At 56.0% G+C, this 23,350-nt stretch overlaps 8 protein-coding genes across 8 annotated transcripts; 4 read left to right on the top strand and 4 right to left on the bottom strand.

The window, feature by feature from the left end:
• Window positions 1-1,819: 1,819 nt before the first annotated feature.
• On the bottom strand, window positions 1,820-3,041 carry ZTA1 (NADPH:quinone reductase; the record flags this gene model as incomplete). The annotated part of the gene is made up of 3 exons (XM_066773093.1): window positions 1,820-2,042; window positions 2,131-2,754; window positions 2,881-3,041. 3 exons carry the CDS (start codon window positions 3,039-3,041, stop codon window positions 1,820-1,822), a joined length of 1,008 nt encoding a protein of 335 aa, XP_066635660.1.
• Window positions 3,042-3,986: 945 nt separating this feature from the next.
• Window positions 3,987-5,606, bottom strand: GAS4 (Glycolipid anchored surface protein 4 precursor; the record flags this gene model as incomplete). Its single annotated transcript, XM_066773094.1, has 4 exons — window positions 3,987-4,919; window positions 4,972-5,259; window positions 5,316-5,421; window positions 5,479-5,606. The coding sequence occupies 4 exons, from the start codon at window positions 5,604-5,606 to the stop codon at window positions 3,987-3,989; spliced, it is 1,455 nt and encodes a 484-aa protein (XP_066635661.1).
• A 956-nt stretch (window positions 5,607-6,562) lies between these two features.
• On the bottom strand, window positions 6,563-7,877 carry SLS55_001603 (uncharacterized protein; the record flags this gene model as incomplete). Its single annotated transcript, XM_066773095.1, has 4 exons — window positions 6,563-6,801; window positions 6,852-7,042; window positions 7,111-7,567; window positions 7,808-7,877. The coding sequence occupies 4 exons, from the start codon at window positions 7,875-7,877 to the stop codon at window positions 6,563-6,565; spliced, it is 957 nt and encodes a 318-aa protein (XP_066635662.1).
• Window positions 7,878-8,161: 284 nt separating this feature from the next.
• Window positions 8,162-8,809, top strand: SLS55_001604 (uncharacterized protein; the record flags this gene model as incomplete). Its single annotated transcript, XM_066773096.1, has 1 exon — window positions 8,162-8,809. The coding sequence occupies one exon, from the start codon at window positions 8,162-8,164 to the stop codon at window positions 8,807-8,809; it is 648 nt and encodes a 215-aa protein (XP_066635663.1).
• An 852-nt stretch (window positions 8,810-9,661) lies between these two features.
• On the top strand, window positions 9,662-11,851 carry ANP1 (Mannan polymerase II complex anp1 subunit; the record flags this gene model as incomplete). Its single annotated transcript, XM_066773097.1, has 5 exons — window positions 9,662-9,741; window positions 9,854-10,482; window positions 10,554-10,852; window positions 10,902-11,743; window positions 11,797-11,851. The coding sequence occupies 5 exons, from the start codon at window positions 9,662-9,664 to the stop codon at window positions 11,849-11,851; spliced, it is 1,905 nt and encodes a 634-aa protein (XP_066635664.1).
• Window positions 11,852-12,516: 665 nt separating this feature from the next.
• On the top strand, window positions 12,517-17,693 carry GEA2 (GDP/GTP exchange factor for ARF; the record flags this gene model as incomplete). Its single annotated transcript, XM_066773098.1, has 7 exons — window positions 12,517-12,913; window positions 12,966-15,508; window positions 15,563-15,852; window positions 15,901-16,635; window positions 16,686-16,792; window positions 16,843-17,225; window positions 17,310-17,693. The coding sequence occupies 7 exons, from the start codon at window positions 12,517-12,519 to the stop codon at window positions 17,691-17,693; spliced, it is 4,839 nt and encodes a 1,612-aa protein (XP_066635665.1).
• Window positions 17,694-19,476: 1,783 nt separating this feature from the next.
• On the top strand, window positions 19,477-20,791 carry SLS55_001607 (uncharacterized protein; the record flags this gene model as incomplete). Its single annotated transcript, XM_066773099.1, has 2 exons — window positions 19,477-19,679; window positions 19,930-20,791. 2 exons carry the CDS (start codon window positions 19,477-19,479, stop codon window positions 20,789-20,791), a joined length of 1,065 nt encoding a protein of 354 aa, XP_066635666.1.
• A 598-nt stretch (window positions 20,792-21,389) lies between these two features.
• Window positions 21,390-23,317, bottom strand: SLS55_001608 (uncharacterized protein; the record flags this gene model as incomplete). Its single annotated transcript, XM_066773100.1, has 5 exons — window positions 21,390-22,416; window positions 22,497-22,623; window positions 22,765-22,783; window positions 22,980-23,051; window positions 23,108-23,317. 5 exons carry the CDS (start codon window positions 23,315-23,317, stop codon window positions 21,390-21,392), a joined length of 1,455 nt encoding a protein of 484 aa, XP_066635667.1.
• Window positions 23,318-23,350: the final 33 nt, after the last annotated feature.

The raw sequence follows: 23,350 nt of genomic DNA on the forward strand, positions 1-23,350 counted from the left end.
ACACACCTGTGCATTTACGTCTCGGTCTTGATTTTGAACCCGTCCTTCCGGGGTAGTTCGACTGTAGCGGCTTTTACGAAGCGACTTTGTACGTGATTTGGGATCGACCATTGCTAGCGAAAGCAAAATCGAAGTTGAGGGCCACGGAGGGTCGTCCTCAACCGAAGGGAGCAGTCGAGGCTATTGCACACGAGACGACTGCATATACGTCGGCGTTTTGGAATTGTATATTGTATGGTGGTTACAACAAGCGTTACACAACACATGTATACTACGGAAATTCACTCCTTCCTCATCTCAGGAACGCATGCAGCATCCCGGCTTCATCCACAGTGTACGACGCCAGTTGTTGGTTCGCTAAGGGCGGGTAGACACTGGTCATGAGGCCGGCGGGGAGATCCTCTTGCCCGAAAACGTGCCCCGACCCCTCACGCCACCGCGGAAGATCGACGTCACCTCCTCTTCTCCGAGGATCAGTAAACAGCTTCCCCGGGCATCAGTCAACACTAGTAATACCGGTAAGTTGTCTTACTAGAGCACCACAGCCAACAGCTCGAGTACTCATAAACTGACAGTCTTCTACTGTTTTGCAATCCCGCTCAGAAAATCAGTCTCCACTACAATCTACCGTAGACTTCAGCTTACAATGCCGCTCTACATCATTTCTCACAAGGACCCCCTCAACACATCTCAACGTGATGAGCTCGCCGCTGCCATTACGAAAATCCACACGACTGTCTTTACGACCCCATCTCTGTTCGTCAACGTCAAGTTCGAAGACGTTTCAGACGCTTCTTATTACGTAGGCGGCAAACCCGTAAGCAAATACCCGGCCCTTATGTGAAAGCGTGTTACTTCATGGACGTCCCTTTGGTTGAAGATTGTTCCTATGCACCAAACATAGAGAGCCGGAGGCTCCACCCAGCCGTAGAATTCAGAAAAGGAAAAAAGGGAATATGAAGTAAACGATCGACGTCCACACCCCACTCAGGGCTCCCATTCCTCCCACCCACATCATCTCAACCCCCCGCACGCAGCAGCCTCGCACAGCCAGCCGCCCAAGAGAAAAGAAAACGCGCCAAAAGTCAAAAAAAAAAAAAAACCAGCAGTTAACCAACCCCCACCCAGAACCGCATCAACGCCATCCACGCGCACGTCCGCCCGGGCGCGTCGCGGCCGCGCAGCATGTACGACGAGCTGTGCCGGCAGCTGCGGCGGGACGCGTGGGAGCGCGTCCTGCTGCCGGGCGGCGGCCCGCCGCTCGACGCCATCTTCGTCCACGGCACCATCGTGGCCGGCGAGGAGCAGGGCGTCATGCTGCCCGAGGCGGGCGCCGACGCCGCGTGGATGAGGGAGAACGTGGCCGACTTCGAGCGGCGCGCGCGCGCGGGCGACGAGGGGATGAGGGGCCTGGTTGAGGAGTGTCGGGCGATAGGGGGCGTGCTGGGTGGTGGTGGTGTTTGAGTGGCGGGATGGGGCGGCGCCTGTGCAGATGTATCGCCATCAGCGGGTCGACGGGGTGGAAAGCAGTTCGATCTAAGCTTTGCCGCGTCATGTTTCGTGCCTCCCTGGACGAATGATCATGCGGTAATTGAAGAGAGGTAGTGGGTTTTTTGACAAGACGCAGGGAATCAACGTGACTCTATTGCCCTACTCTCCTAGACGGGACCACAAAGGTAATCTTGGCATATCAAATATGTCACAACCCACTCACCCTCAGTCTCATGGACGTTATTCTAGATCACTTCGCAAGTTGAGCTTGACAATTTGTCTCATTGACTAGTACTTGTAGGTGTTGGTTTGTTCTCCCTTATGCCAATCAAGGCTTCAGCAGCAGCTTCCCGGTAGTCTTCCTTCCCTCCAGATCCTGGTGCGCCTTGGCGACATCCGCCAACGGGTACACCTCGTGGATGCGGACGTCGATATTGTGCTTCTCAACGAACTCGAAGAGCTCAGAGGTGTACTTGTCAAACTCCTCGCGGGTAGCAAGGTAGCCGAACAGCGTGGGCCGAAGCAGCTTCGCGTTCTTCGCGGAGAGGCGCCTACAACACAACGAACAAAAGCAGTCAGCAATCACTCACACCGGCCCGCACCGGGGGAGGAAAGGGGGAAAGGAAAGGAAACACATACGCAATCGTCACCGGCGGCACCGCACCGCTCGCATTCCCGAAACTGACCATGCTCCCCTTCCTCGCCAAACTCTCCATACTGACATCAAACGTCGACTTCCCCACGCCATCGAACGCGGCCACAACGCCGTTGCCCCCCGTCACCTCCTTCACCCTAGCCACGACATCCTCAGCCGTATAGTCCACCACGACCTCAGCGCCGTTCTTGCGCGCCAGCTCCCTCTTGGCCTCGCTGCTCGCCGTGGCGATGGTGCGCGCGCCCACGGCGCGCAGCAGCTGGCACAGCCACAGCCCGACGCCGCCGGCGGCGGCGTGCACGAGGACCCAGTCGCCCTTCTGCACGGCGTGCGCCTCGCGGATCAGCGTCAGCGCCGTGAGGCCCTGCAGCAGCGCCGCCGCCGCCACGTCGGACCCCACGCCCGCCGGCACCTTGGTCGCGTGCCCCGTCGCGACCGCCGTGTACTCGGCGTACGCGCCCGTGCCCATCCACACGATGCGGTCGCCTGCCGCCAGCCCGTGGAGCTCGCCGCCCGCGCCCGCGCCCGTCGCGACGATGGTGCCGGCGGCTTCGCGGCCGAGGATGTAGGGGAAGGAGGGGGCGGGGTAGAGGCCGGTGCGGAAGTAACTGGGAGAGAGTGTTAGCCTGGGTGGGTTGATTGATTGCTTGGATGGTGGAGTGGTGATGGTGGTGGTGGGTGGAGTGTTCTAATGGCATGGGACGCCGTGTATTGAGTCAGGCTTTGGTACTCACGTATCGATGTAGTTGATGCCGATGAAGTCGTTCTTCACCAGCACCTCGCCGGCCTTGGGCTGCGGGACGGGCAGGTCCGTCTTGTACTGCAAGACGTCCGTCCCGCCTGTCTTCTCAATGATGACGCCCTTCATGGTCGCCGGGATGCTTGCTGACGCCATTTTTCGTGTGGTGACTGCCGATTGCGGGGTTGTGAGAGGAGCTCTGAAGTGTGAGGTGATGGCGGAGAGTCTGCTGCGCGCGACTAGCGAAGTGGAGGCAAGACGGGGAGATGAGGCTGCCAATGCGATGCGTGGAAATGCTCTGAAAGACATTTGCCTACAGTAGAAGAGAACGAGGGCCGTCTGGTTGTCCCAGAGCTTGGCTTATCAATCAAGCATTATAAAACGGGAGCTCTGAAGCTCGGAAAAGCCCCGCATCGCGTCATTCGGTGCGGGGACCTCTTAAGTCCGATTTTCGGGAGCCGCTCCACTAGTGTATTCCTTCCAAACCTTTTACGTATCCGTATCAAAGCATAGATGCAACTGGTTCGTTGAGGATGCAGACGTAATGGAGCAATTGAAGCTCTCATGTGATCCTTTGTCATCGCTTCACGTGTACGCTGCCTTGTTCGGGCTTTAATATTGCAACAGGTAAGTACAAGTTGGGTCAGAGCGCTGAGTCAAAAGAGATTTCCTACTCATAGAAGTCAAATCAGGATACAGTTGCAAACAATACCTTCAGGATCCATTAACTTACTCTCTAAACATGGCCCTCACTTCGCAACAGACCGTGTACTATGGATGCATGATACTAAACATCATGGATGACCAAAGCAGCCGGTGACTGGACATCTATTAAAGAGAGAATCACACGAGCCAAAAACGCATTGCGCCGAAGCAAATCTATTTTCGATTAAAAACCCCGTCATCTATACATGCTCTCTCAAATACCCATAGCTAGCCGCCGACCTGCAGTGGGATAAAAACTCGCTATGCCAAGTCGAAGTGAAGAAAGGAAGCCTTTGGAGGTGCATCCGATTAACTAGAAAGCCCCAATAGCCGAAGAAACGGAAAAAACTCGTCATGGAACACATCATAAGCTTGTAAACACTATGCTTCCATGGTCTAGCAGAGCATGATGGCAAGAACGGCAGCGAAGACAAGAGCGCTGGTGCTCTTGACGCCGACCTTGCCCGCAGCACCCTCCGCCGTGCTACTGGACGAGGAGCCGGAGCTGGTGGTGGAAGAGTTACCGCCGCCGCTGGTGGTGGAGCCGGAGCTGAGCGAGCTGCCGCTGGGGGTGTTGCTCTCGCCATCCGAAACCTTGCTGATCTTCAGGTCCTTGATCTCGCTGCCATCGGTACCGTAGATGGCGACGGGGACAGCGGTAGCAGTGACGTCAACGATCTTGCCCGTGTTGGGGTTGTCAAGACCGTTCTTGATCCAGCTAGCAGCCTTGGAAGGAGTCGAGGGGATGTCCCAGTCGGCGCCGAACGTGTCGTCGTCAATGAGGCTCTTCGAGCACTTGGGAGGGGTGATGGAGGTGCCGGTGTCGTTCTGGGACTGGATCAACGAGATGTCAAGCTTGTTGAACTGCTTCTGCAGGTTGTCGAAGTCGGTCCTGAGGGTGACAGTGTTGTTGTCGTTGATGACGACCAGACCGTAGTCAGCCTCCTCCTGGGTGTACTCGTAGACCAGACCACCGGAGAGGGAGGTCATGTTCTCGCCGTACAGAGCCTGCACCTCATCGAAGACACGGGGCTGAACCTCGTTGCAGCCGTACTCAGAGAAGAAGACGGGAATGCTGCTGTTCTTGAACATGTCGACAAGGTCGCTGTAGCCGGAGGACTTGAAAGTGGCATCACCACCGCACCAAGAGTACGAGTTCAGGCCGAAGAAGTCGGCGCGAGACATGTCGTCGTCGTTGCCGTCAATGGCGCACTGGAGGTACTCCCAGGTGTCCTGAAGGACATCCTGGACCTGGGCAGCAGAGTAGCCAACAGGGATGCTGCGGTCGGCGTTGTTCTTGATGTACTGCTTCAGGTCACGCTGGACAGCCTATAATGATTGTGAGCAATGGCTTTCTAGACACTGGAAGCAATTGACGTACGCGAATGTAGGGCGGGTTCTTCTCAGACGAGTCAACGTCGTTGATGATCTCGTTGGCGCCGAAGAAGGCGAGAGTGTTGGGGTAGTTCTTGAACGCATCCACCATCTTGAAGACGCGCTCCAGGTAGTTGGCGTTGTAAGAGTTGCCCGGCTGGGAACGGTCGATGCTCTCGCCGGCCAGAGGAGAGTTGACGTCAAGCATCATGTAGATACCGACGTAGTTGAAGATGCTGGCGCACTGGTCGTGGTCTCCATCGGGATCGACGTTGTAGACACGGATGGTGTTGATCTGGGAGCAAGGGTCAGCACGTGGAGCGCCTGACATGTGGGTGGAACCAAGCTTACACCCAGCTGCTGCATGATCGCAGCGTCACGCAGGCAGGCATCGCCATCAGTCAAGGGGTCCTTGCCCGAGGCCTCGTTGTAGCCGGCCTGGCCACCGGGCTGGTAGCTGCGCGAGGATTAGCAACTGCGGTGCTCCTGAAAATCAAGGCAACCAGGGACGTACTCAACGCCAATGATGTAGAAGCGCTTGCTGGTCTTGGGGTCGACGAAATCCTGGCCGCTGATCTCGAGAGTGTTGACGGCGGCGGCGGAGCCCGCGAGCAGGGCCGGCAGAAGGTACTTGACGAGCATGGTGTCGTTTAGATAAGCGCTGCACTTGTTGTTGCGTGAGTCTTCGTGGGCGTAGTAGTTGCGTATGCGTCCAGAGGCCGGGCTCGTGGAGCGAGTTAAGGAGCGGAAGGCGCGGAGACCGAAAGAGCGTGAGGTAAACCGATGAAGGAGTGGAAGCGCAAGCAAGAGCAGCCGCAAGCAAGTTTATGGTCGGAGGACCGCACGATTGGAGGAGGGCAGCGGTCTGAGATATCGGCTAGCGACCGGGGCGCTTTGGCCCAGGCGCCGCCCGCGCCGCGACCCCAAGCGCCTGCCATCGCGAGCCGAAATTTCGCCCCTAATGAGCCAAGGATTATGAAACGCCTCCCAAGGTCCGCTGGGTTTCACGCCGCGTCTGGGCATCTCTATGTGCCGCCTCGTCGACTGGCGCCCGCGGGCTTATTTCTTCACGCGGGCCCGCCGCTGACGGCCTGCACGCCGGCCTCGACTGGCTGACGCCTCTCATGCACGACGGCGTCGAGCCGCGCCGCTGCCAACCACTTCGTCAAGCGCGCTTGAGTGCACGTCGCGCCCGCCGCGGCGCCAGACAAGCCTGCTCGCCGGGCCAAAACAATTTGTGATTGGCGGCTCGGCGGAGATTTATGCAAGATCTAATAAATGCACTGCGCACATCGTGCAAAGTTCGCTCGCTGATCCTGCCCCATCAGGCCGTGCCGACGGGTCCCTTCTCTAAGTCTATCCCTCTACAAACGCATCCTCCGTCCCTGTGTCTGGGACGCCTGTTTGCATGAGATCGCTTGGCCAACCGGAGACCTTCCGACACCTCTCCTATCTTTGACTATAGCGGCGCCTACCTTCTGTTTCATTCGCCTGTTTGAGGTGGCCGCATGAGGGTGCAACGCCAAACAACCGTCGCCCGTGACCGCGTGAAGGGACGAGAGACGCCCAACCCGCGCTCATGCCTATCCCCGTATCGGTTACGAGGCTCCGCTACCTCTCAGTGGCTCGAAGATCTCGGTCCACAGCTCGCTAGCTTCGCCCACGGTGTAGGTCAAAGACAGGTCCGCCATGCCCGCCGTGTCCTCCGGGCCAGCCACGTGCTCGAGCTGGCTGATGATGTTCTCCAGTCCCAACGCTTTTCCTGTGGCCTGAGTTGCGCCGGCCTCGAGAGCCACGTGCACTATGTGCACATGGAAGTGATAGTAGGTTGGTTGATCTGCGATCGTCAGAAAGGGAGATGAGTGTGTGACGTACTGCGCAACATACAGTGGATGTAGAGCTTGAGCTGGTCCCTTTCCAACTCTGGGTATAATTTCACCGTCGCATCTAGCAGCTTTGCGCGCATGTGCTTGAGCCATGTAATGTGCGTTTTCTTGAGATCTCTGACCGACCAAATGTCGCGGCGCTCTACAAGTCCAAGCAGGTGGAGGCTGGCCATAGTTTTGCGGTCCCAGTTGCTGCAGGAAAGGAGGCGGGTCAGCACACCACACTATTGTAGACGATCGTGCCGGTCAGGAATGCTCACAGGTCCGGCAACACGAGGAACCCCTCTTCTCCGTGCTCGCGGAAAAAGACATCTTCTTGCTCAGTGCGTCCCTCGATGATGTTGAACACCCAATTGAGCCTTCCCTCTTCCCGCTGTTTCTGCATGTAAGGACGCACATGATCCCTGTAGATTTCCGGCGTTTCGGTCACCATGCGCACCCCTTGCTGCGAGTACTTCTTGATGTGCTTCTCGTTGCAAGGCCAAATCAGATTCAGCTTGAGGTCAGGTGGCTGGGTGGAATTCTTTGGGTCGGCCGCTGTGGCTGCAAGGAACCAAAAGTAGATATCATTGGCCCCAAGGTTTTTGATGTTCGCTAATGACGACGTGAAGCTCTCCAGATGGGCGGGCTCGGCTGAGAAAGCTGCTCGTTCAGCGACGAGAAGCGCTGGCTTGTCGTGGATGGAGCCTAGAAGCACGAGGCGACGACCGGCTTGGTCTGCTCAGGATGAACGAATGAGCGCATGCTGCAGCAAGAGGCGTGGATGACAGGAAAAATAATATGATACCCACGCACGCAGTCGTCGGCTGCTGAAGCGATGGTCCGTACGTAACGATAAGATAAAATGAAAGCGAGGTCAACGTGGACCATGCCATGGCTTCAACCTCCAACGACTGCGTGTGCATGAAATTGCCTCGGGAAGTTCGTATCGTTAAAATGCGGCTGATTCGGATTTACCTTGGTTGAGAAACTTATTCAGCTTGAATTGTGGGATCAGAGCCTCCGCCTCCGCATTCGTGGTTGCCATGATGCTCTTGCGGACGCGTAGGAAGACGTGGTGACGAGGGTTAGCTCTGGAGCGCCGGAAGTATCTGGGTGGTTGCGGCCACTCACGGGACTTCGCGAAGCGCGACTGCCCGGCAGCTAGCGCCAAGCCATTGCCCCATACGTATCGTCGTCATAGGCAACGCACCAGTTCCTTCGACGCCATCCCCACTCACATCCCGGCATCACATCACGTATTTCTATCGTCCGCTGGGCCAATCGTAAAGACCCTGATTCCATTCCACCGACATCACACCCACCGCAACAATGCCCCCCAAACGTCGCGCATCTGGCCCACAGACCAGACAGGCAACGCTCGCCTTTCATGGCGCATCCAACCGAGTGACGAAGCCCCGAGGCTCGCCGACGGGCAAGGCGAAGGCAACGAACAAGTCAAAGCAGGACCCGATCTTGTCGGAATCGATCACCGAGACGAACTTGAAGGCCGAGGCGGACCCTGAGCCTACCGAGCCCACTACCTCGGAACTTGCGATCGCTCAGCAGTCGCAGAAGGAGGCCGCAAAGGCAAAGGTCTCGCCCGAGGAGAAGGAAGCGAGCCGCATCACGGAGACACAGATCAAGAAGTACTGGAAGGAAAAGGAGCGTGCGAGGAAGGCGCCACGGGTGCACCAACAGGACGTCAGCCTGCACGAGAAGGTGCTTCGAGAATTCGATACAAGCGGGCAGTATGGGGTGAGTACGACCACGACGGAGCTGTGTCTTACGACCTTTGCTGACACGAAGCAGCCATGCATTGGCAATGCACGTGTCAAGCGCTGGAAGCGCGCACACCGCCTCGGCATGAACCCTCCCATTGAGGTTCTGGCAGTGCTGCTGAAGGAAGGCAAGGAAAACACGAAGGCGCAACGCGCTTACGTCGACGAGCTACTGAGATCGCGCTTTGTGGAGACATAAGATGTTGCGAGTCAAGGAGGGACGACTTTGCATCTGTCGCCATGTGAGACTGTTGTGGGAGTCACAGAAGGAGACTCCTTTGCATCTGTGCATGATTTGAGTACAACTAACAGGTTGGCTGCAAGGCGTTGGGCGCAGGCGGGCTGGACCCAGGGCGGTATGCTGACGCCGGGGCCCTGGACGGCAGAATGGCAACTGCGACTATACGCAGCTATGGTCGCAAGTGGCATCACGCTCATTGTTTAAAAAGTCATAGCCAGTCAGAGCGTAATACATGATTCAATGACCTTTCGCAATCGGAGCAGGCGGCGGACCTGCAAAAATTAGGCGGGTGCGCAAAGCCCTGGCGGGTGTCGCAAAATGGCGCAGGATCGTCTGTATCTCGTATCGCGTCGAAGCTGCAACGGCGGGCTTGTCAGCCGCCGCCGCAGCCAAGGGGTCGTTCTCCTGCGTGCCTTTAGGACACCTCGCGGCAATTGTTATCTGCGACAGAGACTGCACCGATCATCGCTGTGGGCTGTGACGTTTGGGTTTACGGCAGGGAACGGCAGCGGGACGGCATTGAGCTAAACGGAATCCCTGCTGATCTGCCTCTAACGAGCCACCTTGGCCGTAGGTCGAGCCCGTGGAGACGCACCTTCGCCCGCAGCTCCTCCGCCACGACCTCACCCACAATCCACCCGACCGCCTGGCGATCGCTTCGCCTCGACCTAGCTTCCCCAGAGTCCGCAATTGCGCCCCGAGCGTCTGCAGTCTTGGAGGTGGCTGGCCCTCCGAACCGTACCTCCTGAGCCGCCCGGCGGGTAGTTGCAGACCTCCGTCGACTTGATGTTACCTCTTCATGGCAAAACGATGCACCGCCACGGCTTCGCCAACGGCTATGCTGGCTACAGCACGGGCGGGCAGCAGACATTCCATATAGAGCCCCACAAGTGCGCCTCTCCCTCCCGCGAGCTTCGCCGCCGTGATGCTAACCAGCCGTCTCCGCAGGTTTCAGCCGCGCTCGACGCCTGCGCAGCGAAGACGTCGCTTATTGTTCATTAGAATAGGTCTTCTTTCCGCCCTTGTCATAACTTCGCTCTTCCTATTTTCCTCGGGCTTCAGGGCAGCCGTCGGTCCCGTCCTGACGCTCGGCCTGTTCTCCGCCGCGCCCGACTTCCAGCTCGAGACCGTTCGCTACTACGACCTCAACAATGTGCAAGGCACGGCGCGTGGTTGGGAAAGAGAAGAGCGCATTCTGCTCTGCGCCCCGCTGAGAGATGCGGCGCCGCATTTGCCCATGTTCTTCGGACATCTACGAAACTTGACGTATCCGCACAACTTCATTGATTTGGCGTTCTTGGTTGGAGATTCGAAGGACAACACACTCGAGCTGCTGTCCGAGCTACTGGAGGGATTGCAAGCGAACGAAGACCCCACGCAACATTTTGGAGAGATCTCTATCATGGAGAAGGACTTTGGCCAGAAGGTCAATCAGGACGTGGAGAGCAGACATGGTTTCGCGGCGCAGGCAGGCCGGAGAAAGTCTATGGCTCAAGCGCGCAATTGGTTGTTGAGCGCAGCTCTGCGGCCTACGCACAGCTGGGTCTACTGGCGTGACGTGGACGTTGAGACTGCACCGTTTACAATCTTGGAGGATCTCATGCGCCACAACAAGGACATCATCGTACCAAGTACGTCGACACTAATTCCACGTTTTTGACACTTGGCTAAAGCGCAGCAGACGTGTGGCGACCTCTGCCAGATTGGCTTGGCGGAGAGCAACCTTACGACCTCAATTCTTGGCAAGAGTCCGAAACAGCTCTCGCTCTAGCGGATACCCTTGACGAAGACGCTGTCATTGTCGAAGGCTATGCAGAGTATGCAACGTGGCGTCCCCATCTTGCTTATTTGCGCGACCCTTACGGAGACCCTGATATGGAAATGGAAATCGACGGTGTCGGCGGTGTCAGTATCTTGGCCAAGGCTAAAGTGTTCCGGTCCGGCGTGCATTTCCCAGCCTTCAGTTTCGAGAAGCACGCAGAAACTGAAGGTTTTGGCAAGGTGCGCCCTCCAGTCCAGTTTTAGCCGATTCACGCTAATCATATCGCAGATGGCAAAGAGAATGAAGTACTCTGTTGTTGGGCTCCCACACTACACCATTTGGCATCTGTATGAGCCCAGTGTCGATGACATCCGACACATGGAGGAAATGGAACAAGAAAGGCTCGCGAAGGCGCAAGAAACACAGGAAAAAGAGGACCGACTGAAAAAACTCAAAGACACTTTCGAAACGCCATCTGATCAGTGGAGAAAAGACAAGGCAGATCTCAGAAAGATAGCCAAGGAGGAGTACATGGAAACAGAGAAGGACGGGAAGAACGACAACTCCGACCAGACTGATTCTACGGCTCAGACCTCGAAGGAAGATTCCGCGAAGGGTAGCTCCGCAAAAGACAGCTCTGCAAAAGACAGCTCCGCAAAAGACAGCTCCGCAAAAGACAGCTCTGCAAAAGACAGCTCCGCAAAAGACAGCTCCGCAAAGGACAGCTCAGAAAAAGACAGCTCTGTGAAGGACAGCTCTGTGAAGGACAGTTCTGCAAAGGATAGCTCCGCAAAGGACAGCTCAGCAAAGGATAGCTCCGCAAAGGACAGCTCAGCAAAGGACAGCTCAGCAAAGGACAGCTCAGCAAAGGACGGCTCAGCAAAGGACGGCTCCGTAAAGGACGTCAACGCCAAAGACAGCTCCTCGAAGGAACAGACTTCGAACAAAGATGGCGCTGGGTCATCCAAAGCCAAGGCTGAACGGGTCAAGGAGGAGCAGGCGAAGAAGAACCAGAATGCGGTCGAGCGGGCGAAAGCTGCACATGCAAAACTAGAGGCCGAGAAAGAGGAGACAGAAGAGAAGGCTGACAGGAATCGAGTTACGGGAGAGAAGAAGGCAGACAGTCCTCTGTAAGATTTCCAAGACCACCAGAGATGGGCTATGACACTAACACAGGTTCCAGTGTGAAAGCAGACGGCAAGGACACGGCCAAGCAGATTAAAGATCCGCTCGAGTAAAGCCTCGGGAATTTAGCTTCATATACGGTTGAAAACTTTGTAATTGTGGTTCCGCACATTTGGCATGCGCTATTTCTCTTCACGGGGCCTTGAAGCGCGGCAGTGAAGACTCGAGCCGCCAGGCCAGGGTATGCGATGGGCACAACCGGAGTTGGCTGCGGGTTCTGAGATTAAGCAATGTGGGGACGAGGAAGACTGCATATGCGTGACGGTCGTTCAACGTGTGATTGACATGGCTGCTGGCGTTTGGGGAACCTGGGGTTGTACATAAGATATAGAGTCGACGAATTGCGAGGGCACCTGTGCAGGATACCAGCAATGCCCATTGGCGTCCAAGCGATCAACCAGCAGCCGGACCGTGCGCACGGCAGGTGTCCCGAGTCGAGTGGGCGAGATGGATGGATGTGGAGAGCTTGGCAGTGCAAGGTGTCAACTCGCGGCGGTCTTTGCCCGCTTCCGTGCGGCAGTAAGCTTTGACCTGCGGTGCGAGATACCTGAGCATCCACCACGCGCCCACCGCCCGCGCAGTCTCACTCTCCTCCGTCCGATGATGGGAAGCTGAAGCCCACGACCCTGCACAGCTGCGAACCACCCGGGACCAGTCCACCGACCTCTACCATCCTCCCCGGGGCTCCCCCTTCGCCTGCCGCCGAAGCTCAGCAATCATGGCCGCCGATGGCAGCACCCAGCCGGACTCCTCAACCCAGGCCGCACTGCAAGGCGTGCCGGAATTCCACCCGCGCACACGCGCCATATCCGCCTCGATCGATCCCGTCGCGCTCGTCGTCACAGAATGCATCACCGTCACCTCCGCCATGCGCAAGCATGCGCGCTGGGCCCAGTCTTCCGTGTCCGCCATCCTCGGCGGCGGCGCCGCGAAGCCGCTGGCCATACAGCGCATCGAGAAGGGTGAGGGCAATGCCGCGAGCATAAAACTGGGCTCCGGCGACGATGCCCTCGCCGGACGATGGGGCCTCAGAGGCAAGAAGGGGAGGAGCATGCAGGACAATCCCCTTATGTCGGCCTTCACGCGCCTGCGAAGCGACCTCAAGGGTTGCAATGGTAAGGACATAGACATTGGCGTCCGACGTGTCCTTTTTTGACACATGTGCAGACATCCGCAGCTTCGACACGCCCGCCCTGCTCCATCCGTTCCTGCAGGTCATCCGCTCGTCGTCGACCTCCGCACCCATAACCTCGCTGGCGCTGATTGCCATAACGAAGTTCCTCTCCTACAACATTATCGGCCGCGACTCGCCGCGCCTGCCTCTGGCTATGCAGCTGCTTTCTTCCGCGATCACACACTGCCGCTTCGAAGCTACCGACACCGCTGCGGACGAGATCGTGCTTCTGCGGATATTGAAGCTTATGGAGAACATGATTTCTGGGCCAGCGGGTGACATATTGAGCGACGAGAGTGTCTGTGAAATGATGGAGACCGGCTTGAGCATGTGCTGCCAAATCCGACTTTCTGAGGTTTTGCGGCGGTCTGCCGAAATTGCCATGGTCACCATGTGCCAGGTGATTTTCGAGAGGCTGAAGCATCTCGAAATTGAGGCTGGTGACGATCCGGGAGCTCTTGAGGCGAGTACCAAGGATGACATGGATGCTGTCAAAATGGACCCGACAGCGAACGGAGATTCCTTGGCCGTGCCTGGTAGCGTACCGGAAGCATCGCGGTCTTCAACAAGTTTGGAGAAGACACCAGACGGCAGTGAGGATAATGGAAACCCCAACGGCAGCCAACTGCATCTCCCGCTAGTTGAGGAGGAGTCTGAAGAGGACCAAGTCATCAAGCCGTACTCGCTCCCATCCATACGGGAACTTTTCCGCGTTTTGGTGGACCTCCTGGACCCTGACGATCGACAACACAATGACACCATGAGGATCATGGCTTTACGGATCGTCGACGTCGCGCTCGAAGTTGCCGGACCCTCGATTGCGAGTCACCCAAGTCTTGCATCTCTCGCGAAGGACACTCTCTGTCGCCACATCTTCCAGCTCGTTCGGTCCGAAAACATTGCGGTGCTGAACGAGTCGTTGAGAGTAGCGTACACTCTTCTGGCAACATGCAGAGGCGTGCTGAAGCTCCAACAGGAGCTTTTCCTTTCGTACCTTGTCGCATGCCTATTCCCTCGCGTTGAAATACCCCAGGAAGCCAATATTGACCCCGCTCTGTACGAGGGTGTTCCTCAAACCCCCAGCTTGGTCAAACCTACGCCCCAGCCGGGCTCAAGCAGTGGCCGATCTACCCCTGTGCCAGTGAAAGACAGGCAGAAACTTGGGTTGGAAGGTGGCGCCAGGAAACCAGATGCAAGAGAGGCAATGGTGGAGAGTGTGGGAGCTCTTTGCAGGATACCTTCCTTCATGGTCGAGCTGTTTGTCAACTACGATTGCGAGGTCGACCGGAGTGACTTGTGCATGGACATGATTGGACTGCTATCACGGAATGCCTTCCCGGATTCTGCCACATGGAGTACGACCAATGTACCACCTCTCTGTCTCGACGCTCTTCTCGGATTCATCCAGTTGATAGCAGATCGACTGGAGGACGAACCGCGGACGGAGGGCCTCCCAGATGCCAAGCAATTGGTGAAACAGAGAGAGCAGAAGAAGACAATCATCCGTGGCGCCAAAAAATTCAACGAAAAGCCCAAGGGCGGTATCGCCTTCCTGGTATCTCAAGGAATCATTGACAACCCGGACAACCCGACGTCCGTCGCAAATTTCCTCAAGGGAACGACAAGACTGGATAAGAAGGTACTCGGCGAGTTTATCTCGAAGAAGGAGAACGAAGCGATCCTGGCTGCCTTCATGGAGACATTCGACTTCGGTGGCCAAAGAGTCGACGAAGCTCTGCGGCAGCTTCTCAACACTTTCCGTTTGCCAGGAGAGTCGCAATTGATTGAGCGAATCGTTACCGAGTTTGCCGCGAAGTATTGCGGCGAAAAGCCCCCCGAGGGCATTGCGGATAGAGACTCCGTTTACGTTTTGACTTATGCCATCATCATGCTGAACACCGATCAGCACAACCCGAACCTCAAGGCTCAGAAGCGTATGGCTCTTGAGGACTTCGCTCGCAATTTGCGCGGAGTCAATGGCGGGCAGGACTTCCCGCTCGAGTACCTTGGGGAGATTTACGACTCTATCAAGACAAGAGAAATCATTCTTCCCGAGGAGCACGATACTAAGCATGCCTACGACTATGCTTGGAAAGAGCTCCAGATGAAGGTCCAGACAACGTCGGATCTCATCATTTGTGACACCAACATCTTCGACGCGGACATGTTCGCTGCGACGTGGAAGCCGATTCTGGCGACACTGTCTTTCGTGTTCATGTCGGCATCAGACGATGCCGTGTTCTCGCGTGTGGTCACTGGTTTCTACCAGTGCGCTCAGGTTGCGGCAAAGCACGGACTGACCGATTGTATTGACCGGATTGTGTTCTGCTTGAGCAAAATCAGCACTTTGGCCCCTGATGTGCCCCCTAGCACGTCCTTGAACACAGAGGTGCAGGCCGACAAGAAGAGCGAGAAGATCATGGTCAGTGAGACGGCTGTTCGTTTCGGTCGTGACGACAGAGCGCAGTTGGCTACTGTCTTGCTTTTCCGTATTATTCATGGCAACGAAGCCCATATCAGAGATGGGTGGAACCAGGTAAGTCATCTCATGAACCAGACACTCGCAACGACCCGCTAACAGTCCAATCAGCTCGTGCATGTTATGCTCAATCTTTTCATCAACTCTCTGATACCCTCGTCTTTCTCATCGATACCCAATACTCTCGAGCTGCCTCCCATCCCTCTACAAAACCCCGCACAGGTCATCGACCGCGAGCAGAGGCAAAATGAAACCAGCCTCTTCTCCACCTTTGCTTCATCGATTTTTAGCTTCGCGAACGACGAGCCGCCGGAGCCATCAGACGCGGAGATAGAATACACTCTTTGCACGATAGATTGCGTCAACTCTTGCGATTTCCCAGAGGTTTTCGCGAATATCAGGTAGGAAGTCCTCCACGGGTCCCACGACAAATGTGCTAACCCAGCTAGTCGCATGCCCATCGATGCTTTGCAGTCTATCTTGGATTCACTTCTCGCCCAGATACCCGAGGATTCTTCGCCTCGCGTCATTACTGTGAAGCCTGAGCTACCAGCACCCACTCCTATAAGACCAAACGGCAGCAAGTCAAGGACTCAGGGTCCGCAGTATGATCCTTCTCTCGTCTTTGCCCTCGAGCTAGCGACAGTCCTGGCGATGAGAGACGCCGAAGCTATTGAGAAGCTTGGAAAAAGCGTTGCCGACGCGCTGCAAACGGTGCTCCGCGATAACAATGTGCATCCCGTTGTGCTGTCGCGAACGGTGTACTACCTCCTCAAGCTTCTGCGCGAGAGTAACGACCATGACTACATTCGCGCTCCGGTGATCCTGCACACTTTCGCTACGTTTGATCAAGACGTTCTGAAGCAGGTCGCGCCGACTCTGCTCAAGGGCTTGTTGGATTGCATCAATGGGCCCATTAGCCTTCGCAACGAACTTGTCAACTCTCCTGACTTCTGGACACTTTTGCGCACTCTCCACACCTCGCCAGAGGTCGCAGCCGATGTTTTCCAGGTTGCTGAGAGCCTTACTCTCTCGAATCCTCCGGGTATCTGCGCAGACAACTACGAGGCGGCCATAGCGTTGCTTAATGGCTTTGCTACTGCGGGAAGCGCTGGCGCGATCGAGGAACAACGCGGGGACGCCAAGAGACAGAGGGGTAAGGGGGTCAAGCAGAAGAAGACTCAGTACGTTTTATTCAACTCAAGCCATGCTACTGAGACTGACGAATTTGCAGGACCAACGAAGTCGTTCTTCGCGGCTCGAAGGCCATTAACATCGTCTTCCAGCTTACTAGTCGCGTCCCCCAGTTCATCGAGCAATCCCAGCTTGAGACTAACGAAGGTAATGTGTCCCGAATTCAGGTATTATGATCTGGTGCTAACTCCAAGCAGCTTGGAACGCATACTGGTCACCTATCTTCCAATGCCTCACGAATCAATGTTTGAACCCGTGCCGCGAGATTAGACATGAAGCTCTTGGATCGTTGCAACGGACGCTGCTCTCCAACGACCTCGCGTCGGCCGACCACAAAGAGTGGACCAAGATCTTCGGCGAGGTGCTCTTCCCGCTCATCAACCAACTACTCAAACCCGAGACCTATCAGAGCGATCCCGGTGGCATGGGCGAGACCAGAGTGCAGGCTGCCACGCTGCTCTGCAAAATCTTCCTGCACTACCTCGTAGCATTGTCCGAGTGGGATGGGATGCTGGATCTCTGGCTCAAGATCCTCAGCATCATGGACAGGCTAATGAACAGCGGGCAAGGCGATAACCTGGTAAGAGATGCGCCACACGTCGACTGGACTCTCCCATCACGGCCGTCCATCACTACCGTGCACGTGGCTAACGAATCGTAACAGGAGGAAGCGGTTCCCGAGTCTCTCAAAAACATATTGCTGGTCATGTCCAGCGGCGGCTATCTGGCGTCGCCCGACGAAAAGCCCGAGCAGGAGGAGCTGTGGCGTGAGACGTGGACGAAGCTCGACCGATTCCTGCCCAATCTAATGTCAGAAGTCTTCCCGGAAGAGGCGGAGAAGAGGATGAAGGGTAGCCATCATCAAAAGAAGCTGAGTGTGGCGCAGCCATCGAGCGCGCGGCCGAGCGTTGATGCGAGTGCTGCTGCCGTGGTGCCAGAAGAGAAGGAAAAGGAGAAAGACGCGGAGAGCGAAGAGAAGAAGGCGGACGAGGAGGAGAAGGGTGAAGGTGAGGCTGGGGGCGAGGGCGAGGGTGAAAAGGCCGAGTAGAAAGACGAACGCAAGAGCACATTGTTCACATCCTTGTCTTAGGAGAGTCAGCGCGCTGGAATTCCCGGTTTAGAGTGCAGACTACACAGATGTCTCGAGGGGGGCTTGCACCGTGTGGTCAGAACTGTGAACAGCTTTTTCGCTTAGTATATAGGACTGATGGGGGGAAGGGTGTGCTATAGGCATTCATTTCTTTGTTTCACGGCTTCCGTTTATCGTCCGTCTAGGCTTGCTGCTCTTGGGAAGATCAGGGTAAAAAAGGCATCATATCATTGGAGACTGGCGGCGCAGTTGCCCAGGTTGTTTTCAGTTCCGATCTCGTACTCGCGCTCGTCTCGTCGTTCAAACCATGGTCAAATGGTCGGCTTACGCGTCATAAAAGGGTGCATGAACGGGTGGTACGCGTTTCTTGGTTTCTTCGGCGAAACGATGCTTATTCTTAGACTTGGACTGGGGCCCGGCGACGTAAGCGGCTCTGCGGAGGAGAGCCGTGTAAAGTTTGTGTGCAGTGCTTATTCGATTGCTTTGCTCGCTCGTGTGGGATAAATAATACTTCGTAAAGCATGTGCAATACACAACGTCCTTGACATGTGCAGGTAAGCCGGGTCGTTTCTGAACCTACCGCTCCGCTTGGTTGTCTGCTTCTGCTACCCGAGGAACCGGGCTCTGTTGATTTTGCATGGTTCGGGAAGCACAGTATCTTTGGGATGGTTTGTGGTAAAGAGCTCCGGATCTCACTCCTGTATTGATTTGGGGAATGCGACCGTCGCCGTACACTAATGCCGCGTCACGCCTCAGGGATAGAGATGCATCCCCCTTCTATACCAGGTATAGGGTAGGAGGTATTCAACTTGAAACACGGCTTTCCGTGCCATAGCACCTGCCCATATCTTCATCGTTCTTTTCGCTCACGCTTCGCGTATTGATGAAGTGTTGATTTGGGGATGCGCTATAATCCTTTCCTTGCAAGCGCTCGCTACTAGTCCCTCTCGCTTGCTCGGCTGCGCCCCAGCTGTATAGATGGACCAACCACAAGCAAGGGCGCCTGACTCCGACACTCCTGTTGATTCGAAACAGATGAGCTCTTGGCTCGGCAGTTTGAACATCTTCTACCCGGATTTGATTCTCACAGAGCACAAATTGCTGCACTCCTGGCTGCTATCCGAGTTTCGTCGTCTGCTAAAAGCCCAGTCGTTTCCCCCAAGTTTTCGGCTGCTTCTATTCTATCAGATGTCAACGGGCTGAATACCACGTCACGATAGAGCAACCATTCGGCATCCTGCCGATCACTTCCTCGGGACCCACACTGGCCTCTTCGGGACAAGCCTCGACTTCGTTTCACTCCCGACATGGATTAATCTGATGATCACCGCGTCTTGTTTCGGCTGCACCTCTCCCTGACTGGTTGCGAGCGCCAACTTCGCCCTCCTTCCCCGCAAATAATTACTTCGCTGGAAACGGAGGCGGCCTCGCTTCGTGCCGCAATGCATTAACGACGGTGTTCAACTCCGTGCCGGCCTTAAAAAAGGGTTCCTCCCGCTGATGCCGGGTATATTTAGTGGTACTATTTCCACGGCTCGAAACGTTTCGCCGTGTCTTTCCGCCTCTTCCTTCGTTGCGTTGTGAGATTTGACCTTCGTTCTTTACCTTGTGTCTTCTGGAAGCACCGGCGCCCCGTCATTCCGTCAACCATCTATATTTATTCGTCTTCTTCATCCGGCTCTTTGGATACCTGCATCCCAACTTACGCATCTGAGCATCCAGAAATCAATCGAAATCGAAAATGCTGTCCAAGACTCTCATCAACTCCTTGCCATTGATGGCGTACGTCTTCCATGGCGTTTCAGCCCTTTCCAAAGGTCACGATCTGTCATCTGTAGGATACATGGAAACAGACCAAGGCGCGACATGGCTCACTGAGTCGGGTTCGACCAGCACCATCGAAGACATTCTCGGTGCTGGTGGTATGGATAGCGTCAGACTGAGGTAAGCCAGTACTATATATTTCCAGTGCCAGGAGGCAGATCGAGGCATCTAGGGAGCAGATGGCTGGGGTTGGACTTCCCATCCAGACACATCTACCCAGATTACCGCTGCACATTTACGCTGAACTCAAGCTCTCAATTCCCTAAGCGATTGCTCAGCTGTTGCAATACTTCCCAACCCATCTCTGAGCGCTCTCCACAAGCGCCTCCAGTCACACCGCCAGAACGACTCCGCTAACCCCCTCCTCCAGACTCTGGACCGGCGAGCAGTACGGCCTCGACTACACCGTCGCCCTAGCCCAGCGCTTCGCCAAGGCCGGGCACAAGATCTACCTCGACCTGCACCTATCCGACACATGGGCCGACCCCTCCAACCAAGCCACGCCCTCCTCCTTCGACACCTCGGACCTCGCCGGATCGGTGCGCTCCTACGTCAAGTCGACGCTCCAATCCTTCTCGGACGCAGGCGTCACGCTCGACATCCTCTCCATCGGCAACGAGATCATCCAAGGCATGCTCTTCCCCTCAGGCCAGATCGCCAACGACGACTTCTCCGGCTTCGCCACTTTATGGGCGGCGGCGCGCGCAGGCGTCGACGACGCCGTGTCCGCCGGCGTGACCAAGCCGCAGGTCATGATCCACCTCAACAACGGGTGGGACGAGGAGACGCTCTCGTGGTGGTTCTCGGGGCTCTTCGCGTCGGGCAGCGGCGTGACGGCCGACATGGTCGACGCGCTCGGCTTCTCCTTCTACCCCTTCTTCGACGCCGGGGCCACGACGGACGCGCTGCAGAGCAGCCTGAACAGCCTGGCTTCCGCGTACAACAAGCCCATCTACGTCGCCGAGACGGACTGGCCGACCAGCTGCTCCGGCGTCGACCTCACTGCCGACTATGCCGTCGACGCCCAGGGCCAGACCGACTGGGTCGGTGCGGTCGTTAACGTGCTGAACAACATCCCCGATGGCCTTGGTGCTGGCGTCTTTTACTGGGAGCCCGCCTTCGTCAACAACACGGCGCTCGGCAGCGATTGCGATGATAACATCCTGTTCGATGTCAACTGGGATGGTGGGGCGGCCGCGACGGCGAGGTCGTCGGTCAACATGTACGCGTAAAGGGGAGTGCGTGGGCGATGGCGGGATGCCCCTGGGGGGATGGATACGACGAGGACCTTTCTTTCTTCAGCACATATTCAGTGATAGTGATGTAGCCCATGTATAGTGTTTTTCTTAACGAAATGGAACAAGCTCGGACTTTGTTGCCGCAGTGTGTACAAAAAAAGCACTTTGCTTTTCTCCAGTTGACTCGTAAGAGATGTTGAACCTTACTTGCATGTATGATGCAGCTCACGTTTGAATTTGTTGGAAAATTCCATGCATGTAACTGTTCCTGGAGGAAATTTGCAATGCATGCTAAGTGCCAACGGAAGGGTCAGAACTTAAATAAACTAATATTTCCACAGCATACAAGCCTTCCAACGACACGGTCTAGATACACGACCCAATAATTACGTTAGCGCCAACCGAAGCCGTTGCTCAGGTGAAAAATACGATAATGAATCCAAAGCAACAGGACCCAGCCCAACGCCTCAAAAGACTCGACTCCACCGATGCTTGCTTGCGTGAAAGCAAAACAGATGCAAGAGAAACGCTGCAGGGCTCTTCTTTTATCGTTACCGGCATCATTACCATTTCATTAACCACAAAAGCTTCTTCATTTGCCATACCACCGCCTCGCCGGTCTTAATATCCGCTGATCGCTCCTATCATCCTCGATTTCCGCCGACGGATCTCTCGAGGCCAGCGTCGACGGCGGCAGATTCGACGACAGCGCCGAATGGCGAGCGTCCGCGGCAACACCAATGACGGCAGCAGCAGCATCGCCATTGCCACTGCCCCCACCACCGGCGCCGGAATTCCTCCTGCTGTTGCTGCTGCTGTGCAGCGTGACCGTCCGTAGGATGCGCCACGCGCCGCCGGGCACCCGCGTGTCGACCTCGGCCCACACGTCGCCGCCCTCCAGCATCCGCATCTCGCCCTGGCCGATCGGCGTGAGGCTGTAATTGTCGTCGAAGTACCCCTTCTTCTTCGCCGCGAACATCTCTTCGAAGATGCCCGGACTGCCGCCGCGGCCGGGCTGGCTGATGTTGCCGAACGGCCACCCTTCGTGTTTGGCGCCCATCGTTGCGCCCTTGGCGCCGACCTCCAGTTTTGTCCCGCGATTGCCGCTCTCGTTACCGCTCCTCCGCTCTCCCGCATTGCTGGGGTTGTAGCTGTAGTGGTTGTTGTTGTTATTGTTGGGGTTAAGACCGGCGGTGCCCACGGGGACCAGTTTATCGATGACCAAACTGCTCCGGCTGGCGAACATGCGAGGCCACAGCATCTTAGCGAGCGGCTTCAGCGTCGGTAGGCAGCCGCAAACGATACCGAGGTTGCCCTCAAGGCTGACGATGACCCACAGCATGGCCGCCTTCCAATACGGGTCGTCGGACTGGAAGTAGACCTCCATGTACCACGCGCGCACCACGCCCGCCAGGCACACGAAGCAACCGATGCCGAACGCCACCACCAGGCTGATGCGTTGCAGCAGCGGCAGGCGGATCGACCATAACGTCTTGACCGGCCACAGGAAGACGCAGAAGTCCGTTAGGGAGTTGAGGGCGCCGGTAAGGATGAGGAGTTCCTTGATGTGCAGGCAGGATGCTTCGCGGATTGTCGGGTCCCAGAATCCGGCGATGGGGCTAGAGAAGAGCCGGGATCGATGATAAGTTTTGGGGATGTTGAATGTGGAGGATAAGGGCGAGGGCTGGGCTCGACGTACTTGCAGGCAAACATCATTAAGAAGATGAAGGTGAGGGACCAGAGCGTGAGGAAGGTGATACAGATGTAGCAGAACCACTGATTTGTACGCGAAGGGAACAGCTTGAGGTATGATGTGCAGAGTGAGACTGTAACGGTTAGCTGGCTTGGTAGGAGGCTTTTGTTGCATAACGTAGGGCTACATACTTTTGGTGAGCGAGACACTCGGAATGAATAGTACTAGCAGTCGTCAGTATGCATAATCCTACTAATCACCTCGTACCACTAACTGTATGTTGCCAGATCAATCTGTAAAACCTATTAGCACAGGAGCGAGGGAATATCCAAAGGCGGAGAACAACAACAAGCATGAGAACATCTAGAAAGCTGAGAACAGCGAACAAGAGACCAGAGGCACTGTTCAACAACTTCGCAGTAAGTGGGAAAAAAGCACAAGTAAATATATTCTGACCTTTCCCCAAGTGACTGTCCACTCGAACCTTACGTCCCATGTATGCCGGCCTGAGCCTACTGTAGTTGACACACAGCCGAGAACGTTTACACCGAGCATTATGAACTATCGAACAAGTTAGCAAGAACTGCACCACCGGGATCATCCGGTGCAATACTGACTGTGGAAAGAGCCATGAGCCAATCATCTAACCCCAGAGAGTGTTTGCTGCTACGTTTGACCTTAGCGAACAACCTCCCGGCGGTGAAGCCAACAGATAGAACGGCTCCTGAGATCATGAGCCCCAGGATGAGAGGCGTACGAGTCACCGGATCTTCATAATTGGGCTCAGGCCACTTTTCCGGGGTGACGGTGCCAACAATGGCAGACATGGGGAGAGAAAAGGTCAAAGCACCAGAAGAGTA

This window comes from Diplodia seriata (assembly GCF_021436955.1).
Source record: "Diplodia seriata strain FDS-637 chromosome Unknown scaffold_2, whole genome shotgun sequence".
NCBI lineage: Eukaryota > Fungi > Ascomycota > Dothideomycetes > Botryosphaeriales > Botryosphaeriaceae > Diplodia > Diplodia seriata.